The 18,462-nt window shown below is 34.9% G+C and overlaps 1 protein-coding gene across 1 annotated transcript in view; it reads left to right on the plus strand.

Moving 5' to 3' along the window:
* The window catches only part of NEK1 (NIMA related kinase 1), a gene marked incomplete at both ends in the record, with an annotated part of 106,652 nt that overhangs the window by 80,555 nt on the left and 7,635 nt on the right, over positions 1–18,462 (plus strand). Inside the window, 5 exons of the mRNA XM_084232141.1 lie at positions 2,252–2,404; positions 5,614–5,796; positions 9,550–9,667; positions 12,230–12,318; positions 12,927–13,174. Of these exons, the coding sequence (XP_084088267.1) occupies positions 2,252–2,404; positions 5,614–5,796; positions 9,550–9,667; positions 12,230–12,318; positions 12,927–13,174 (791 nt within the window). The remainder of the gene's footprint in view (positions 1–2,251; positions 2,405–5,613; positions 5,797–9,549; positions 9,668–12,229; positions 12,319–12,926; positions 13,175–18,462) is intronic.

The raw sequence follows: 18,462 nt of genomic DNA on the forward strand, positions 1-18,462 counted from the left end.
TCAGACCATAAATCAGTCCTGGGAGAGCCACAGAAATTATTTCTGGAAAAAAGGATGTGTTAAGGGGTAAAAGGTAGTTAGCTAAGCTTAAAGCCAAAGAATATGTTTTGGACTGAGTGGCCAGAACCCAGAAGTGAGAAAACATACAAAATTCAGGACACTGGATATAATTCAACATCTGTATAATGTTCAGAATGACAAGCAAAAAGCCTTGGAAGAATTAAACAGGTCTAGATTATGAAGGGTCCTTATACATTCGCTTCATCAGTTATTTCTTTTATCTTCTGTTTCTGAACCTCCGTCTTGCTGTATGGATAGTGAAACAAAGAAATGTGAGAAAGTAAAAGTTTAAACTTGGAAGTATGTGTCAGGTTTCTGTCTAAAATACAAAAACTCTGTTTTGGGGTTAAGGAAAATTGACTCATGATGGGAATCTTTTCAGTTTACCATTCAAAAAAAAAGAAACCTTTTCTCTACTTTTAATCCATCTATATGCATAGTTTCTATTCTCTCAATTATATTGATAGAAAATTATATTTTATGTATTTTTGTGGTCCTCCAAATTAGTGCTTAATTATCTTAAGGCCTTTTAAAAAATTTTTTCAAATAAAAATTTATAGAGACTTGATTTGGTATTTTTCCAATTTTTATATTCTGCCAGATTAATTTACAAATAGTTTATTTTTTAATTAATTTTTTAAATTTATGTATATTTTAACTCATTGTTCTTTTTTTTTTTAAGATTTATTTATTTATTCATACAAGAGCTGGGGTACAGGCCAAAAATGCCAGGAGTGAGAGGATTCTCCAGAGACAGAGTGGGGAACAGAACAGGCAGACTGACTGAAATACAGTGCTGAGGGGAGCAGTGGGTGGGCGAGACAGGAGAGGTCTGTCGCGCCATGTGGGTTGCTCTCTGGCCGGCCGGGGATGGAACTCATAGAGGCTGTGGATTGCTTTATAGTGAAGTGCTTAACCCCTTGCACCACCAGGGAGGCCCTCATTGTTCATTTTTGTACAATGCATGCTAGTATGCTTTCTCCTTTCAGGTGTATTTCCCATAAAATTCCCACCACCAGTTCACTGGTGCATCATCACCTATAGTCCCTTTTGCCCTTCTCCCTTGTTTTGAATTCCTTTACTTCCTCCTCCCTTGCAGAATGTCTCTGATTTATATTTGCCTGCTAATTTTTTTATTATCATTATTTTTTTTTCCTGATCCCTTATTTTGTTCCCTATATCCCTCATTTAAGTGAAATCATTCAATATTTTCCTTTGTTTTTTCTGGCTTATTTCACTGAGCATAATTCCTTCTAGTTCCATCCATGTTGCTGCAAATAGCATGACTTTATCTTTTTGTTGTTGAATACTATTCCATTGTGTATATATACCACATCTTCTTGATCCAGTCATCTATTTTTGGGCATTTGGGTTGTTTCCATATCTTACCTATTGTAAATAGTGCTGCAATAAACATACGGGTGCAGGTTTTCTTTTGAATTAATGCTTTTGTGTCCTTTGGGTAGATTCTTACCTATTGTAAATAGTGCTGCAATAAACATACGGGTGCAGGTTTTCTTTTGAATTAATGCTTTTGTGTCCTTTGGGTAGATTCCTAGGAGTGGAATTGCTGGGTCATATGGAAGCTCCATTTTTAGTAGTTTGATGAACCTCCACACAGCTTTCCATAGTATTTGGACTAGTTTGCATTTCCACCAGCAGTGTAAGAGAGTTCCTTTTTCTTCATGTCCTCACCAACATTTGTTGTTTCCTGTTTTTTTTAATATGTGCCATTCTCACTGGTGTAAGGTGGTATCTCATTGTGGTTTTGATTTGCATGTCCCTGATTATAAGTGATGTCGAACATTTTTTCATATGCCTGTTGGCCATTTGCATTTCCTCTTTGGAGAAGTGTCTTTTTAGCTCTTCTGCCTATTTTTTGACTGGATCATTTACTTTGTTTTTGTTGACTTGTATGAGTTCTTTGTAGATCTTTGTAATTCATAAATAGTTTAAAAGACAATTATAGATGTTTTTTATTACTGCTCTTTGTTGCTTCTCTTCTTTGTCTTTTAGCATTCATTCCCTAGAAGTCTTTTTTATTTTTAACATTATCATCATCATATGCTCTTTGAAATGTAACCCCTTTTTCTTTGTGCAGGACTCAATTGGATTCAAGTGTTTAAATCTACCTTATAATACATATTATTTTTATGCTCTTATTAAAAATTATTTTTTGTATCTCTGATAGATCATACAGTGGGAGAGGTTATTAAATTAGATCCTGGCGGATCTCCGAGAAGAGTCTGGGGGAAAAGCCCTACAGATTCTGTTCTAAAGATACTTGGAGAAGCTGAACTACAACCTCAGACAGAAATACTAGAAAACACGTCTCTTAGAAGTGGTAAGCTGAAACTAGCTGTTTTGCTATATTAGAAGTAATGTTAAATATCAGATTGTATTTAAGATAATGGTTATTTTAGTGAATTTTTTTGTAATTATCATTTTGTAGTAATTCACTAATTACATGGAAAATGATTATATCTTCTGGGCACTTGTTATCTCAAGTGGTAGTCTTAAGTTTTAATCTGATATAACCGGGACAAAATCTGAAAATGAAATGTGGAAGGAGCCAGAAAAGTAGAACATCAGATTGATATTTACATGAAAAAAGTTGTAAGAGCAATATATTGAAATGAATGATGTATGTTTTCATGTGGATTCAGCTTCATTCAGGAATTTGACTGACTGAAAGATACCTATAGTAGGTATGAAAGACATTATCCCAGGACTGGAGAAGGTAAGTTGTTTTGAGGCAGGAGAAATACACTTATGATCCACACATGTTATGGATCTTGGTATTAAGCTATGCATAAAGAAGTGTGTCCAATTATAAAATAGATCTTGTCAGATTTTTCAGTTTTACTAAAGTGATGAAAAACTTGAATATAATTTTTCTGTTTTTGGAAATTGTGACTAAGCATGATTGTGATGTCACCTTTGTGCTGTCTCTGCTTTTCTTTTTCTTTTTTTCACTGTCTCTCCTTAAATATTAGAGTGAAACTCATATCAAAACTGCCTGAAAAATAACATAAGAGGTGAGAATCTTCACATCATGTTCGAAGAAATTAACCAGATGTTGAAAAATTTTATACACATATTATGAACCTATAAACAAAAGTGGATTGTTCTTTCCTTATTAAGGATGAAACTCGTAGCCATTAATTAATTCTAGCATTATCATTAATATTAAAGGAAAGAAACAATTTGAGTGAAGAATATATTTAACCATTTGTTTGATAAAAGAGCAAGTACACAAAGTATATTTTAATTAATTTTTCATACTCCAATATGGTTGGTTATATGCTAGACTTTAAGCAAAAACAAAAATACTTGTAACTTAATATTCTTACATCTTGGTCTGAGTCTTTTCTCAAAATGGCCTAGGCTTTGTTCAGGAAAAGTCCGTAGTCTAAAGGATTTTCAAAAACTGATAAAAATTTCTGATGATAGAGTCTAAGTCTCCTGTTTATCTTCATTCCTATTAGAACTATTTAAAAACATAAGATTCTGAGTCTTCTTAGGTATAATATTTATTGCTTAAATATATGTAATTTAGTTCAGAATAATTTCTAGGCATTGTAAAGTAGGGCTTTCCTTCTCAGTAGTAAACTAAATCATCTGCATAAAATTTGAACTTACCGAATTAACTTATTTTACAATTTGCTTCATTTCTTTAAAACTTAATTTCCCGGGCCTCCCCGGTGGCACAACGGGTTGAGCACAGCGCCGTGAAGCTGTCCCCAGCCTCTGCAGCACCGGATCAATTCCCAGCTGGCCAGGGAGATTCCCACATGGTGTGGCAGACCTCTCCTGTCGTACCCACTGTTCCCCTCAGCAGTGCTTTTGGTCTCTCTCCTTGCTCTGCTCCCCACTCTGTCTCTGGTGAATCCTCTCACCCTCCTGTGCCTCTGGCCTGTACCCCAGCTATTGTATAAATAAAAAAATAAATCTTAAAAAAAAATTTAATTTCCCAATTATTGAACATTTTTAAGCTATGTGCATTATTACATGTTAGGTGATCAAGTGTAAAGAATTAAAATATTATCCTTGTTCTCAGGGGACAGATACAAATGAAAACAAAGAAATGATATATGAAAAGGGCAAGAATAAAAATCTGTACAAGATTAAGAAGTAGAAGGAGATGTTTAAGGAATTAACTTTATCTCCGTAAAGTTAATTAACCCTTAGATAGTTAAGACTTCAAAGTATTGTCATCTTCATTTTTATTTTTTCCCTAACTACACTCAGAAGAAAATGATTTATGATGAGACTTTACGACAAAGAAGGTATAGTTCTTATAATCAAAAAACTCACATGTCACAAAGTCTGTGGTAGAGCTATTGTGCCTGAAAAGCTATGAACCTCAAATGGGGATGCTTTCTGTTATCAATACAGTTTAATAATGATGATATGACAGTTTTAGGTCAGGGAAAGATACAGAGAAAGCATTTAATTTTGAGATAGGTCATGGATTAAAAAAGAGCATTGGTTGGATAAGAGGGAAAATGAAATTCCAGGCTAAAAGTCTGACTCCAAATTAGTGTGTGTGTGTGTGTGTGTGTGTGTAGGGAGTTGTTTCCATACCTTCCAAGCCATTCTTGGACACCAGCCAGGTTTCCTACGATTCAGCTCAATTTTGACACAATATCTGGAGATAGTGTCAGCTCTCACAGGTTAAAGGATCAGTCCTACAGAACAGCTCTCTGTCCCACCCTTCATTTCAGATGCCAATTAAAAGCCCAGATTATCTCTCTGCTTCTAACCCACTGGCCAAAGACCCATCAACTAAATTAGTTATGACGAAATTAGTGTTGAGGAGGGATGTCCTGACAGTGAGCTAGAAAGTTTTATCTTAAGGAGTGAATGGCATTGATAGGGTGTCTTGTAGATAACTTTCACAGTTACGAAGTAAATGCATTCTCTTTATATTAATTAAAAATATGGAGAGTTTGGCCTCCCTGCTGGCACAAGGGGTTAAGTACTGCACTATGAAGCAACCCGAAGCTCTGCAGCACTAGTTCGATCCCCAGCCAGCCAGGGAGAAACCACAAGGTGAAGTAGACCTCTCCTGTCTTGCCTGCTGCTCCCCTCAGCAGTGTATTTCAGTCAGTCTGCCTGTTCTGTTCCCCACTCTGTCTGGTGAGTCCTCTCACCCTCCACATCTCTGGCCTGTACCCCAACTTTTGTATGCATGAATAAATAAATCTTAAAAAAAATATGGAGAGTTTTGTAGCAATTAAAAATAACTAACAATTGTCAGAAACAAACACAATTATTTTAAAAATACCATTGACACGTATATATTAGTTTCACCAAAAGGAAGACGAATGTAAACTATGTTAATCATGTTAGAAATCATTGTACGTATATACAATTAAAGTAAAATTTGATAATCATCTACCTCAATCATTTATTAGTTTTGTGGCCATAACTTAAAGTAATTCACTGCTATAAAAGTACAATTTTTGATCTTTTCCCTTAATACTATTACATGTAAAATTCAGGTCATTTTGAAAATGTAGGATGATTTTTCATGTTTTGTTTTATCAGAGATTTCTCCTGAAGGGGAGGTGTGTAACCCCCTAACTACTAAAGAAGAAAAAGTTAACTGTGACTGTGTTTCACTTGAAATGAACCTATCAGCTGCTGTTGATTATCCTGTTCTGACAAACAGTCCAAAGATTTTTGAGGCCTCTCCACAGACATCATTGAAACCAGAAGGAAATTTGGACGGTATGTTTTAATGTGTCAAAATTAACTGTTTTTGATATTACTTTAATTTCTTCTTTATAAACAAATCATCAAAATATGTGTACAGTGTTTTTATACTTTTAGAGATAGGCCTGTTTTCTTATTGCTACATGCTAAATCAATCCAAAGTTTAGTGTTGCATAAATAACCATTTTATCTATGTAACATGATTTTGTGCATTAGGAATTAAGTCAAGACTTCACTAATGTAATTTTTCTAATTCATGTGCTGTTGTCTTTGGGAAGGCTTGGTGTGGTTCAGCTGGCAGCCAGGCTGATCCAAAATGGCTTCACTAATATACTGCAGTTATAGAGCTAGTTTTTGCTGGCCCCTTTCTCTTTCTCTGTAGTCTCTATGCCTTCCTCTGCACTCTCCAGCAAGGTGGTTTGACTTTTTATATGGTTGCCCAGGGATTAGCAGATACTTAGCTACAACTGCTTATTCTCTTAAAAGCTAATCTCAGAACTGGCACAAGATCACTGGCATACTAAGGACTCAGTTTGTCCTAGTGGTCACAGACCAGTCTAGATTCAAAGGGAAGAGAAAATGAACCTACCTCTCAAAGGTAAGAGAGTTAAAGGTTTTGCAGCCATCCTTAATCTGCCATGGTCTACTGTCTTACTGGAAACAATTTACATTCCTCCCACATGCAAAATACATTCACCCCTTCTGAATACCTTCTTATGAAATTGACTCAAGATCTAAAGAGGTTATCAAAGTCAGACCTGTGACCAGGTGAGTTTCATTGGGTACAGCTATTTGAGTACAGTTACTATCACCCTGAACACTTGTAAATGAAAAAGGTAGCATACAATGATGAAACAGGAATAAAGACTCCTTTTCAAAAACAAGGGAAAAGGGAGGCACATGGCAATCATTACTCCATAGAAGTTCTGAAATCCAGTCAAGAAGCGCTGTCAGCCTTTTCCTTTGCACCAAAGTTGGTGCCCTCAAAGGCTCTTTTTCTCAGAAATTTTTTTGTCCCTTCCAATCCAACTTGGTGGTGCTTCTGCCAGTAGAATTTTCTTATTAATAATTTTGTGGGTTTTGGGGCCTCCCTGGTGGCGTAAGGGGTTAAGACACAGCACTATGAAGCTGTCCACAGCCACTGCAGCACAAGTTCGATCCCCAGCCAGGGAGGTGACCCACATGGCGCAGCAGACCTCTCCTGACTTGCCCGCTGCTCCCCTCAGCAGTGTATTTCAGTAGATCTGCCTATTCTGTTCCCCACTCTGTCTCTGGTGAATCCTCTCACCCCCCCACACCTCTGGCCTATACCCTAGTTCTTGGATGCATCAATAAATCTTTTAAAAATAATAATAATAATTTTGTGGGTTTTGTGTGAATGTTATTGACAGTTGCTGCATTTGACAAAAACTATTTTTTATACTGACATGATCCTTTTCTCCCTTGAGTCTTGAGTTGCCTGTGAGGATTCTATGAGATGGTGCACATGAGATTCTTAGAAAAACTTTTGTCTGACAAGGCTTGCTTTTGAATCTTTCTGTGCCATAGCAGGGGGGCCTTATGGCCACACCTTTGGCTTCAGTTTTGCTCTAAGACCACACTTTACTGCCCTGAATTTAGTGTTTGTCTTGAGGCTATGTCTTCCCTTGAGAAGCATTTGTTGCCTAGAAGGAATTTGCGTAGGCTTTCTCTTCTAAACTCATCTCATACATTAAACAGTTTGTTCTTCAGTTAATCTGTTTTTGTACTTTATCAGCGGCTACTAGAAGAAGTTAGCCTGCATCTTCAATATTCTGCTTAGATACCTCTGATCATTTTTTTTCTATGAATAGTCTCACCAACAGTCAGTTTCCTTGAAACCCTGCCTACTGCCCTGTCCTAATACCAGTGTACAGATTTTAGTCTTTTTTTTCAGTACCCCATTGAAATAATTCTGTTTCAGTTATGTATTGCTATAAAATAAATTACTCCCAAATATTAGTGGCTAAAATAATTTTTATTTTATCACACAATTATAAATTAGGAATTCTCCATGAAGCATCGGTATCATTAAGTGACCCTAGAGAATGCAAGATGATGTCCGGCCCATGAATAGTCTTTAGGCAAGGTTGCTCAGATGGCCCTTCTTCATTTTAGCCTCAGGGTCTGAGCATGTGTAGTTAAACTTCTTTCACGGTGGCTTAGGCTTCCACATTTCCAAAGCAGAAGCTACCAGAAAGACTAGACCTGGTGGAACGGGAATAGCAACACTCCAACTGTATTCTGTTGATGATGACAGTTATAGTACCAGCCCTAATTCAAGGGGAGAAGAAACACCCCCCTCTAGATAAGAGAAATAGCAGAGCCCTTGCAGTATGTGGGACCATCTTTAATTCACCACAGTAGCTTGAATAGTCTTTTTAGGACATAGTAGGTTTTTAATGCCTTTTTTTTTTTTGGAAAAAATAAAACCGTCTTTGGTTTATAATAGAAACTGTACAGCCCAGTGCATGGGTCGGCAAACTTTATAGAGCCAGCTAGTAAATATTTTCATTTTTGGAGGCAGATATAGTTGCAAATCTACTTTGTAGGAAGAGTCATATTGATACAGCTCATGTACTAGAAAACAGTTACTCACTAAAAAATAAAAAGGATTTCCCCCCGCCCAGGTGTTTATCTTCTAAAAATGAAAAAAAAGTCATTTGAATAAAGGATAAAAATTTTAAGGATTGGTACAGTATCATCTCTCTGAATAGTAGGATAACTAGTTGGAAACTTTTAAGAATATGCAGATTCCAGGAAAAAAAAGAGGGTGTGTGAATCTCCCTGGTGGCACAGGGGTTTAAGTATCAACATTATCAAGCTGTCACAAGCCAATGCTACAGGAGTTCTATCCCTAGCCAGGGCGCTGACCCACATGGCACAGCAGACCTCTCCTGTCTCACCTACTGCTCCCCTCAGCAGTGTATTTCAGTAGATCCACCTGTTCTGCTCCCCACTCTATTTCTGGTGAATCCTCTTACCCGCCCCCACCCCCGTACCTCTGGCCTACACTCCAGTTCTTGTATCCATAATAAATAAAAAATAAACCTTTAAAAAAAGGTGTTATGGTGGCTTAAAAAAGATAATAATAATCAAAATTGGAGATGAGAAAGGAAAGTGAAACAATAAGGAAGAACCTCTCTTCTCATCATTTTTTACTTTCAGGAAATAGCAACCAGATTAAAACTGAACCATTGCCAGAAAATAGAGAGTACTCTAGGTATTAATTATTTGAGGGTCTAGGAAAATACATTTATTAGTGCACTTTAATTAAGTCCTCAGTATCATTGTAAAAGTACAGGTAATAGAGGTAATAGGAGTTTTTTGGGGGGTAAAGGGGAAGTCATTGAAAGATAAATTTTGATGATTGAAATTTCCTATAACTTGTACATCATTCTTTAAATTTGTTTTTGTACCTTTAAGCCAATTTACATACTGCTAGGCTTTCAATTAAGAGGACATTTTATATAATGATGAAAAAGAGTATATAATATTTGAGTATTTTTCAGTGAAAATACAAAAGGAAACATCTGTCATTTCAGAAACAATTGAACTAGAGAATTAACATAGGTAAACAGTAACAAGATTAAATTTCTATAGACAAAATACTTAGTTTTTTGTTATAATTAATATATTATCCTAAAATTAGGTAATGATAATTTATAGAAAGTTTATTCAACTTTCTCTAAATGAATTTTGCTTTGAGACTTGTCTTTTTTTTTATTACTAAAAATTTTTGCTTTTCAGGACCTGATGACTTGGAAACAGAAGTTTTACAAGAACCAAATGGAACAAAGAAAAATGGAAACTTGCCATGCGCTATTGATGCATGGATTAATGAGGTGCAAGAAACAAAGGAAACTGAGTATGTTGCCTCTTTTCCTTACCTTTGGTTCCCTTTTTTGTGACAGCTTTTTATGAAATACTATAATGACCTGACATTGCAGTATTATATCTTAATAATATAAAGCCTCATAAAAATAATTTAATTTAAAAATAAATATTACATTCATGTGGTTTTGAACTCAACACGTATCTAAATATAAATATACAGGCACACAATGGAGATAATTCCACGATCTTCTTTGGTTCCAGGCTATTGCAATAGAGAATCTCCCAAAGTGATTCACATTCTTTTCCGTTTTCCCAGCGCTTATAAAGTTACATTTACACTATACTGTAGGGTTTTAATTATGCAATAGCTTTTGTCCAAAAATAATAATGTACATAATTTAAGAAGTTTCCATAGAAAATTCATTCCTTTTTTTAAAAAAAATTTTATTTTATATAATTCTTACATCATTTTTCATTTTTGCACAATGTATGCATTTTCATTTTGGTTATGTTCCCCATACAATTGCACCCCCTTTATTTTGACCCTAATCCTTTCTCTCCCCGCCCCCCGCCCTGTGTGTCTCTGGTTTATAGTTGCTTGTTGATTTTGATTTTTACTTTATTATAATTAGTCTTTTTCCTGGTCCCTTATTTATTAGGTTTTCTAAATTCCTGCTATGAGTGAGACCATCCGGTATTTTTCTTTTTCTTTCTGGCTTATTTCGCTGAGCATGATCCCTTCTAGCTTCATCCATGTTGCTGCAAATTGCATGAGTTTATCTTTTTTGATTGCTGAGTAATATTCCATTGTGTGTATGTACCACATCTTCTTGATCCAGTCCTCTGTTTTTGGGCATTTGGGTTGTTTCCATAGCTTAGCTATTGTACATAGTAAAAATATGGAATGCTTCATGAATTTGTGTGTCATCCTTGCACAAGGGCCATACAAATCTTCTCTGTATCATTCCAATTTTAGTGTATGTGCTGCCGAAGCAAACACTGAAAATTCATTCTTTAATATAGCCACCATCCTCAATTTAATTAGCTAGATCTGGGTAAGTTAGTGTAGCTTCTACATTAGTACTTGTTGCTTCATCTTGGATTTTTATGTCAATCAGATGGCTTGCCTTAATCCTCACTTACCAACCTCTGCTAACTTCAATTTTTTTTTTCTGTAACTTTAGCAACTCTGTCAGCCTTTACAGAATAGAAGAAAGTTAGGACCTTGCTATGGGTTAGGCTTTGGTTTGAGGGAATTTTGTGGCTGGTGTGATCCTCCATCCAAACCACTAAAACTCTTAAATCAGCAGTGAGGCTGGTTTTCTTGTCATTCATGTGTTTCCTGGCGTAGAGCTTTTAATATCCTTCAGGAACTTTTCCTTTGCATTCACAACTTGGCTAATAGTTTGATGGAAGAGACCTAGCTTTCCAGCCTATCTCAGCTTTCAACATGCCTTCCTCACTAAGCTTAATCATTCCTAACTTGATGTAAAGTGAATGTGCAACTCTTCCTTTTGCTTACAGACCATTGTGTAGTTATTAATTGGCATAATTCCAATATTGTTGTGTCTCAGGGAATCAGAAGGCCTGAAGAGAGGGACAGACAGGAGAACTTCTGGTTATTTAGAACATACACAATATTTATCAATTAAATTCACCATCTTATATGGGCACAGTTTGTCAGCTCCAAAACTATTGTAATAGTAACATCAAAAATCACTGGTCATACATCATAGTAATAGATCTGATTGTAGGTGTTGGGAAACTTACAAATCAAAACCACAATGAGAAGTCATCTCACCCCTTTGATAAAAAACATGAAACTTCCTATTTCCCCCATAGCCTTACCAGAATTTTAATATTCTACACTATTAAGGAACATTTTGATTGTTGAAAGGAGTTCTCACACTTTGTCAAGCATTAGATTAGTATGAGATTTATAAAAATAAATTGCTGGGCCTCCCCTGGTGGTGCAGCGGTTGAGCGCTGGGCTGTGAAGCTGCCCACAGCCTCTGTAGCGCCGGTTCCATCCCCAGCTGCCTGGCGAGGGTCCCACATGGCGTGCAGACCTCTCCTGCCATGCCTGCTGCTCCCCTCAGCAGTGTATTTCATCAGTCTGCCTGTTCTGCTCCCCGCTCTGGCTCTGGTGAATTCTCTCACCCTCCCGTGCTTCTGACTGTACCCAGTGCTTGTATAAATAAATAAATAAACCTTCAAAAAAAAATCTAAAAAAAACAAAATAAATTGCTGGTACTTACTCCCCAAAGTTTCTGATTCATAGGTCCAGGGTAGGGCCTAGGAATTTTCGTTTCTAACAAGTTTCCATTGTGTTCCTGTTATCTAGGGGTTATACTTCTGGAGTCACTGTTGTAAAAATTATTGAAGGTACTTGTGCATGATTGTGACTGGTAAAGCTTTGAACTGGGTAAAAAAATACAATGTACTTAGGCAAGTAAACATACAAATGAGAAAAATATTTGAAAGAGGGATCACAGGATGCTAGTGAACTTGTATTCCATTTTTTTTTTTAATTTGAGAGTGCTTTTACTTATTTATAAATACTGGTATTTCCTGGTCTATCCATCTGAGACAGGTTGGAAAATAGGATCACCATTCAGCAAAATGAAGTTTCTGAAAATGGAGTTTCAAGGAATGTGGATCACCATAGTGAAGTTCTAATAGGTAAGCAGCATTGCATTAATCTGATTACTTTGTGGAAGATTATTAACACCTGTTTTATTTGTAACATGTAAATGAAGCATTACTTACAAGTCACCTCAGTCATTTAAAAAATGTAACAGGCATGGAGCACTGGAATTTGCATTAAGTCTACCAAGAACAATAAAATTTTTTGTCACTTATTTTATCAAATGTACAAAATGCAAAGACTTACCAAGTCTATAAGTACATTAAAGTTATTCATTTTTTAATATTAATTAAAATATAAGAAATGCCATTTTCTCCTAATTTCTAGGAACAGAGATAAAATAGAACTAAATATGTGTTTCTAAAAAATACTTTTTTTTGCATTTCCTTGTATTTGTGTATACATTTTAGAAGTTCCAAGTATATAATTATATGACATTAAAGCTGTTTTGTAAATACGAAATTTTATATCCTGTTAAAGATTATATGGTAATATGATCACATGTATATTTTGATACTGTTTTTCTGACAAAATATGGAGTTTTTTTGGTGAAACTTATGTTAAATACTGTGTGTTTTCAGTATCACTGAGAACTTTAAGTGTTACATAGACTTATCATTATGATCTTTCCTTTATACCACAGAACCTGGAATAGATGATTCTCAGCACTCTAAATGTGCTGTAGATAAATCTATGCAACCAGAACCATTTTTTCATAAGGTGGTTCATTCTCAACACTTGAACTTAGTGTCTCAAAATCAATCAATTTCGTGTTCACCAGAAGAATCCTTCCCGCTTCGATCTCGCTCTGATTCACCACCAAAAACTAAAAGCAAGAATTCCTTGCTGATTGGACTTTCAACTGGTCTGTTTGATGCAAACAACCCAAAGGCAAGTATGCTCCTCAAATGGCAAATTTTATCCATGTGTAACATTTCTCATTGTTTTCCTTTGGTAAATTCCAGTTTAAAACTCAAATATATGGGCCTCCCCGGTGGCGCCGCGGTTGAGCACTGGGTTGCGAAGCTGCCCGCAGCCTCTGCAGCGCCGGTTCGATCCCCGGCTGCTCCCCGGCCACCGGAGGAGGGTCCCGCATGGTGCGCAGACCTCTCCTGCTGCCCGCTGCTCCCCTCAGTAGTGTACTTTGGTCCTTCTGCCTGTTCTGCTCCCCGCTCTGGCTCTGGTGAATTCTCTCACCCTACCGCGCTTCTGACTGTACCCAGTGCTTGTATAAATAAATAAAAAATAAATCTTAAAAAAAAAATTCAGAAAATCTTTAAAAAAAAAAACCTCAAATATACACACACAAACATGAAAACAACAACAAAGACCCCTCTGTCTTCTCTTCCAAGAAGAGATACTATGAAGAAATTGTCATTCAAAGTACAAATAGGACAAAAACTTTTTAAAAAAAAATTTTGGAGTTACAGTTTTGCTCATCATATGTGCATATATGTTCTATTCGCCTTCAACCAAACCACACATGCCATTACCCCCTCTGCCTCCCTTCCTCATCCCCTCCCACCAGCAAAAACTATTATATACTCTCTGTTTAGGATTTTTTTTGGTATTTACCTGACCCAACTTGCATTTTTAGTGTGAGACTAAACCTAGCAGATATACTTTAATGGATAAAAGTGCCACATTGCCTAATAATGAATCTAGAAAGAGTCATAGATGTTTTATGCTCTTCCTGGTAGCAGTTTTTCAGACCTCCTTTCACACTTGCAATTTTTAAAAATATCTAGTCAGTTTTCCTTACTAAGAATTTAGAAGATTATAGAAAATTTAAAAATAAATATAATAAATCACATTTGGTGTTTTGCTTTTCATACATGTAACTTTTACCTATAAAACTTTTTACCAAAATAGGATATAATACACTTTTGAACCTTCTTCTTATTTTAATATGTATTGTAAAATTATTACAAATAATATTATTACAAAATAGCTTTTTCTCATATTGTCAGATAATCTCTCATCATCTTTAGTGACCACAAATCCTATTATACTGATACATGATTTTTAAAATTAATCTTTTTTATTGTGCCTTTAACTTCCAATTTTTGTTACTAGGTACACCTATATTTTTGTGTATACTCACAATTATATCCAAAAAATAAATTTCTATAAGTAGAATTCAGAAAGTTATATATGCCTGACTTCCCTTCAAGGAACAGTTTACAGTGCTATCAATAAATAGCATGTGATCGTCTATATCCTAATAACACCAACAATTATAACTTATTTAAAATTTGTGTATTCAAAATAAGTAATGAAATTGACTTTTTAATTTGTGTTTCTGTGTTTACAAATGAGATTGAACATGTTTCATTAATTTAAGTCTGTGTATGACTGAATTACTTGAATACTTTCATCCTTGACTGTTTTTAGATGTCATTTTGATTTCTAATTTAGTTTTCCACTTGAATATGTTTTTATCTTGTTGAGTGTTATCTTAAATATAGAGATTGCTAAGTTCTCTCCAGTTAGATTACTAAATTCCAATAGCAGACAGACTTGGAAAGATATAAACTACCAAAATAAATTTATGTTCTTCAGAGTTACAGAAAAAGACCTGTTGATAGGGCAGAGATTATCCTAGAATCCATATGCTTTCTTTTGTGTAAATATTTATAGCTATCTTTACCCCAGAGCTCTTTAATAAGTTGTTGCTTCCTATAAAGTAATATGCCTTGATAGTACATTTTATTTTCTTCATGACCTTAGTTCAGCCTTAGTAGTTCTTGTAAAATGCATACACAATACATTGCCAAATTTCTTGTACCTTTTTCTCTCTCACCTTTTTTGGCTTCTCTTCTTTCAACAGAGTTGATACTCACTTTATAAATCATTTTATCTGCTGACTACCTTTAAATCATAATTTCCTAGTTTTCCTCTGTAGTCATTAATCACTTCATTTTCCTATGCTAGCAATTATTACTACTAGCAGATCTCTTCAAAATAATAGGTATTTATGTCTCATTGGATGAAGTATTCTGTAAACCTTGAGAATTAATAGTGTTGTTTAAGTCTTCTTCATCTTACTGATTTTTTTGGCATACTTTACCAGTTACTGAAAAAAGCAGATTAAAATACTTGTATAATTTCAGTTTCTCCTTTCACTTAATGTCAAGTTTGAAGTTCTGCTATTTTTGAGTGAATAAAAATGTAATACTGTCATGTCTTCTGGATGAACTGATATATTTATTATTATTGAAGTATCCTCCTTAAATAGTATCATTCAAATCTTCTATAGCCTTACTGATTTTCTATTTGTTTATCAATTCCTGAGAAATGAGTATTGAAATATCCAGTTAGTTGAATGTAAGTTAATCATCTTGATGTCTCTTTTATGAGAAGACTCTTATTATTATTATTACCAATCAAATCATGTTGTTCCCAAATGTACCTTAGTTTTAATATACAGTCCAGTTTCATTAAGCTTGGTGTTTATACATTTTTTATACCCTTCTAATCAAAGTGATCTTATATTTCAATTTCTTATTCTCATATATTCAAAACTTGCTTTTTAAGCAGTCTGACAATCTTTTAATTAAAGTGATTTTACTTAGCATGATTTATATTTAACATAATTTTAATATATTATTGATATGATTGGGTTTAAACCTATCATTTTGCTGTTTGTTTCCTATTTTTCTCATTACTTTTTTCTTTTTCACTTTTATTCTTCCTTTTCCCCCCTCCCCCATTTTTTAAAAATTTATTTTTGTGTGGAAGAACTGGAATTTAGGCCAAAGGTGCAGGGGTCAGGGAGAAGGTTTGTGAGAGGATTCACCAGAGAAAGAGTGAGAAGTGGAACAGGAGGATTTACTGAAATACACTGCTGAGAGGAGCCTCAGGCCAGACAGGAGAGGTCTGCTGCACCCTCTGTGGGTTAGCTCCCTGCAGGGGATTGAACTCAGACTGTAGTGGTGATAGTGCTGAGACTTAACCCCTAGGCCACCAGAAAGGCCCCTATTCTCCCTTCTTTTGAAGGAAAAATTATTTCTAGTATTTGCTATATAAGATCGACTTTTTAAAATTTGTATTTATTGGTAAATATCATTTTTCAAAATACGTCTTTAACATTTTATATATAACATGAGAACTTCATGTAGCACATTTCCATTTGTACTATCTGGCCTGCTTTCTTGAAACTCTTTTCATGTTTTAATTCCATGTGTATTATAACTCCACAATACATTTTACTATATTTTTAAAAATTTGTTTAACTTTGACTATTTTAATTTTATTTATTTTATTTTTATTTATATGTATTTTACATCATTGTTCATTTTTTTACAATGTTTGCTTTCTTTTCTCAGGTATAGTCCCCATAGAATTTCTACCACCAGTTCATCCATGCACCATCACCATAGTCTCTTTTGCTCTTCCCTCTGTTGTTTTGATAATGTGTTTACTTTAAACATTATATTTTCTATTACAGAAAGTATAAATTCAGAAAATCTTTTATATTTACGTATTTGCCATTTCTGACATACTTCATTCCTTTCTGTAGAATTTTCTGCTGCTTTTTTTCTTCTAGTTTAAACTTCTTTTATCACTTCTTGTTCAGCCCTGTTACTGATAAAGTTTTTTCAGTTTTTATTTAGGTAAGAACATTTTTGCATCACTTTCATTTTGTTTTTTAAAGATTTATATCTATATATTTATGCATACAAGAACTGGGGTGCAGGCCAGAGATGTGGGGAGTGAAGTATTTACCATAGACAGAGTGGGGAGCCGAACAGGCAGATCTACTGGAATACACTGCTGAGGGGAGCAGCGGGTGAGACAGGAGAGGTCTGCTACGCCATGTGGATGAGCTCCCTGGCTGGGAATTGATCTCATGCTGCAGTGCTGAGGCTTTAACTCCTGTGCCACCAGGGAGGCCCATCACTTTCATTTTTAAAGAATATTTGCATTAGATCTACAGTTATATTTTCTTCTACTTGCTGGCAACACTGTGTATGTATCAAGTACCACTTTCATAAGGTAGTTTTAAGACAGTAACTTGATAAAATTAGAGTATAGCACTTAAAGAACATAATTTAAAGTAAACTTGAAGGTAAATTTGCAGCAGATCAAAATCGTGTAAAGATGTGATTGTCTTATATGACTCGCGTAAGACAAGTCTAGGTTGCCAAACGAAAAAGTTGCTTGTCCTTCCCTTTAGACTGTCCTTGCTTTAGGGGCTAGTAAATAGGGGGTGAAGAGAAAGCAGGTGTGCGCCACCCATATTTTTTTTCAGGGAGTGGAGTAGAAAACTGATCCCCTCTATGAAAACTTAAGAATTATTTTTCTTGTTCCAGTAAATGCAGAGTGGGGGAAAGTATTAATGTACAATTCACAAATAGTACAATTGCCTTAAATGTCATCTTTTGGTCTAAAAATACAAATTTTTTTTAGGTTATGTCCATAATTTTTGCCTTTGGTGAAAGTTCATAATTTTTAATGTTTCAAATCTCTTTTAACCTGGTTTATGTTTTGAAGTGAGCCAGATATTTGTAGATGCAGTTTTCAGGGAGCAAAGTTACCATTTAAATGCACTAAGCAGTGGCTAACAAATGTATTCATCATAAACCATTTTGTAGTTTAACCAGAGTATTACTAGTTCATAAACTTACATGAAAAATTATACAGATTAAAAAGTGGGTTGTTAGAATACTTTAAAGATGAATTTCAGTTGGAGCATCTAGTCCTTAATTTATTCACTCACATGGTTCTCTTCATTTTTGAGAAAAAATAGAACTTAACCACGAACAAAAACATGTAAAGGAAGTATATATTTTGAAAAATGTTTTAAGGTTTCCAAAAACATTATTCTCCTGCTCCATGTTTTTTAATGGGACCAAATGCTAACTCTGTATCATGCAACAAAGAATCTAGAGAAAATTAAGTCTGACTATAAATGAAACAAATTAGTGTGAAACAAAGTAGGCAACATGTTATGAATGTATAGCTATTTTCAGGAACATTTCTATGAGTGTTAAAACTATAGAATATCATTTAAATGACACAAAAAAAGTGGAATCCAAATTATAGCGCTTAAAGGTTTCTTATATAAATTTTTTCTGACTGAAGAAGAATATCCCATTTAATACTTTAATAGTCTTATTGAAGACTGAACATAAAGCATTTTTTTCATATGTGGCAGATAGCTGTTGGATTGGTGT

The sequence above is a fragment of the Talpa europaea genome, assembly GCF_964194135.1.
Source record: "Talpa europaea genome assembly, chromosome: 4".
Taxonomy (NCBI): Eukaryota; Metazoa; Chordata; class Mammalia; order Eulipotyphla; family Talpidae; genus Talpa; species Talpa europaea.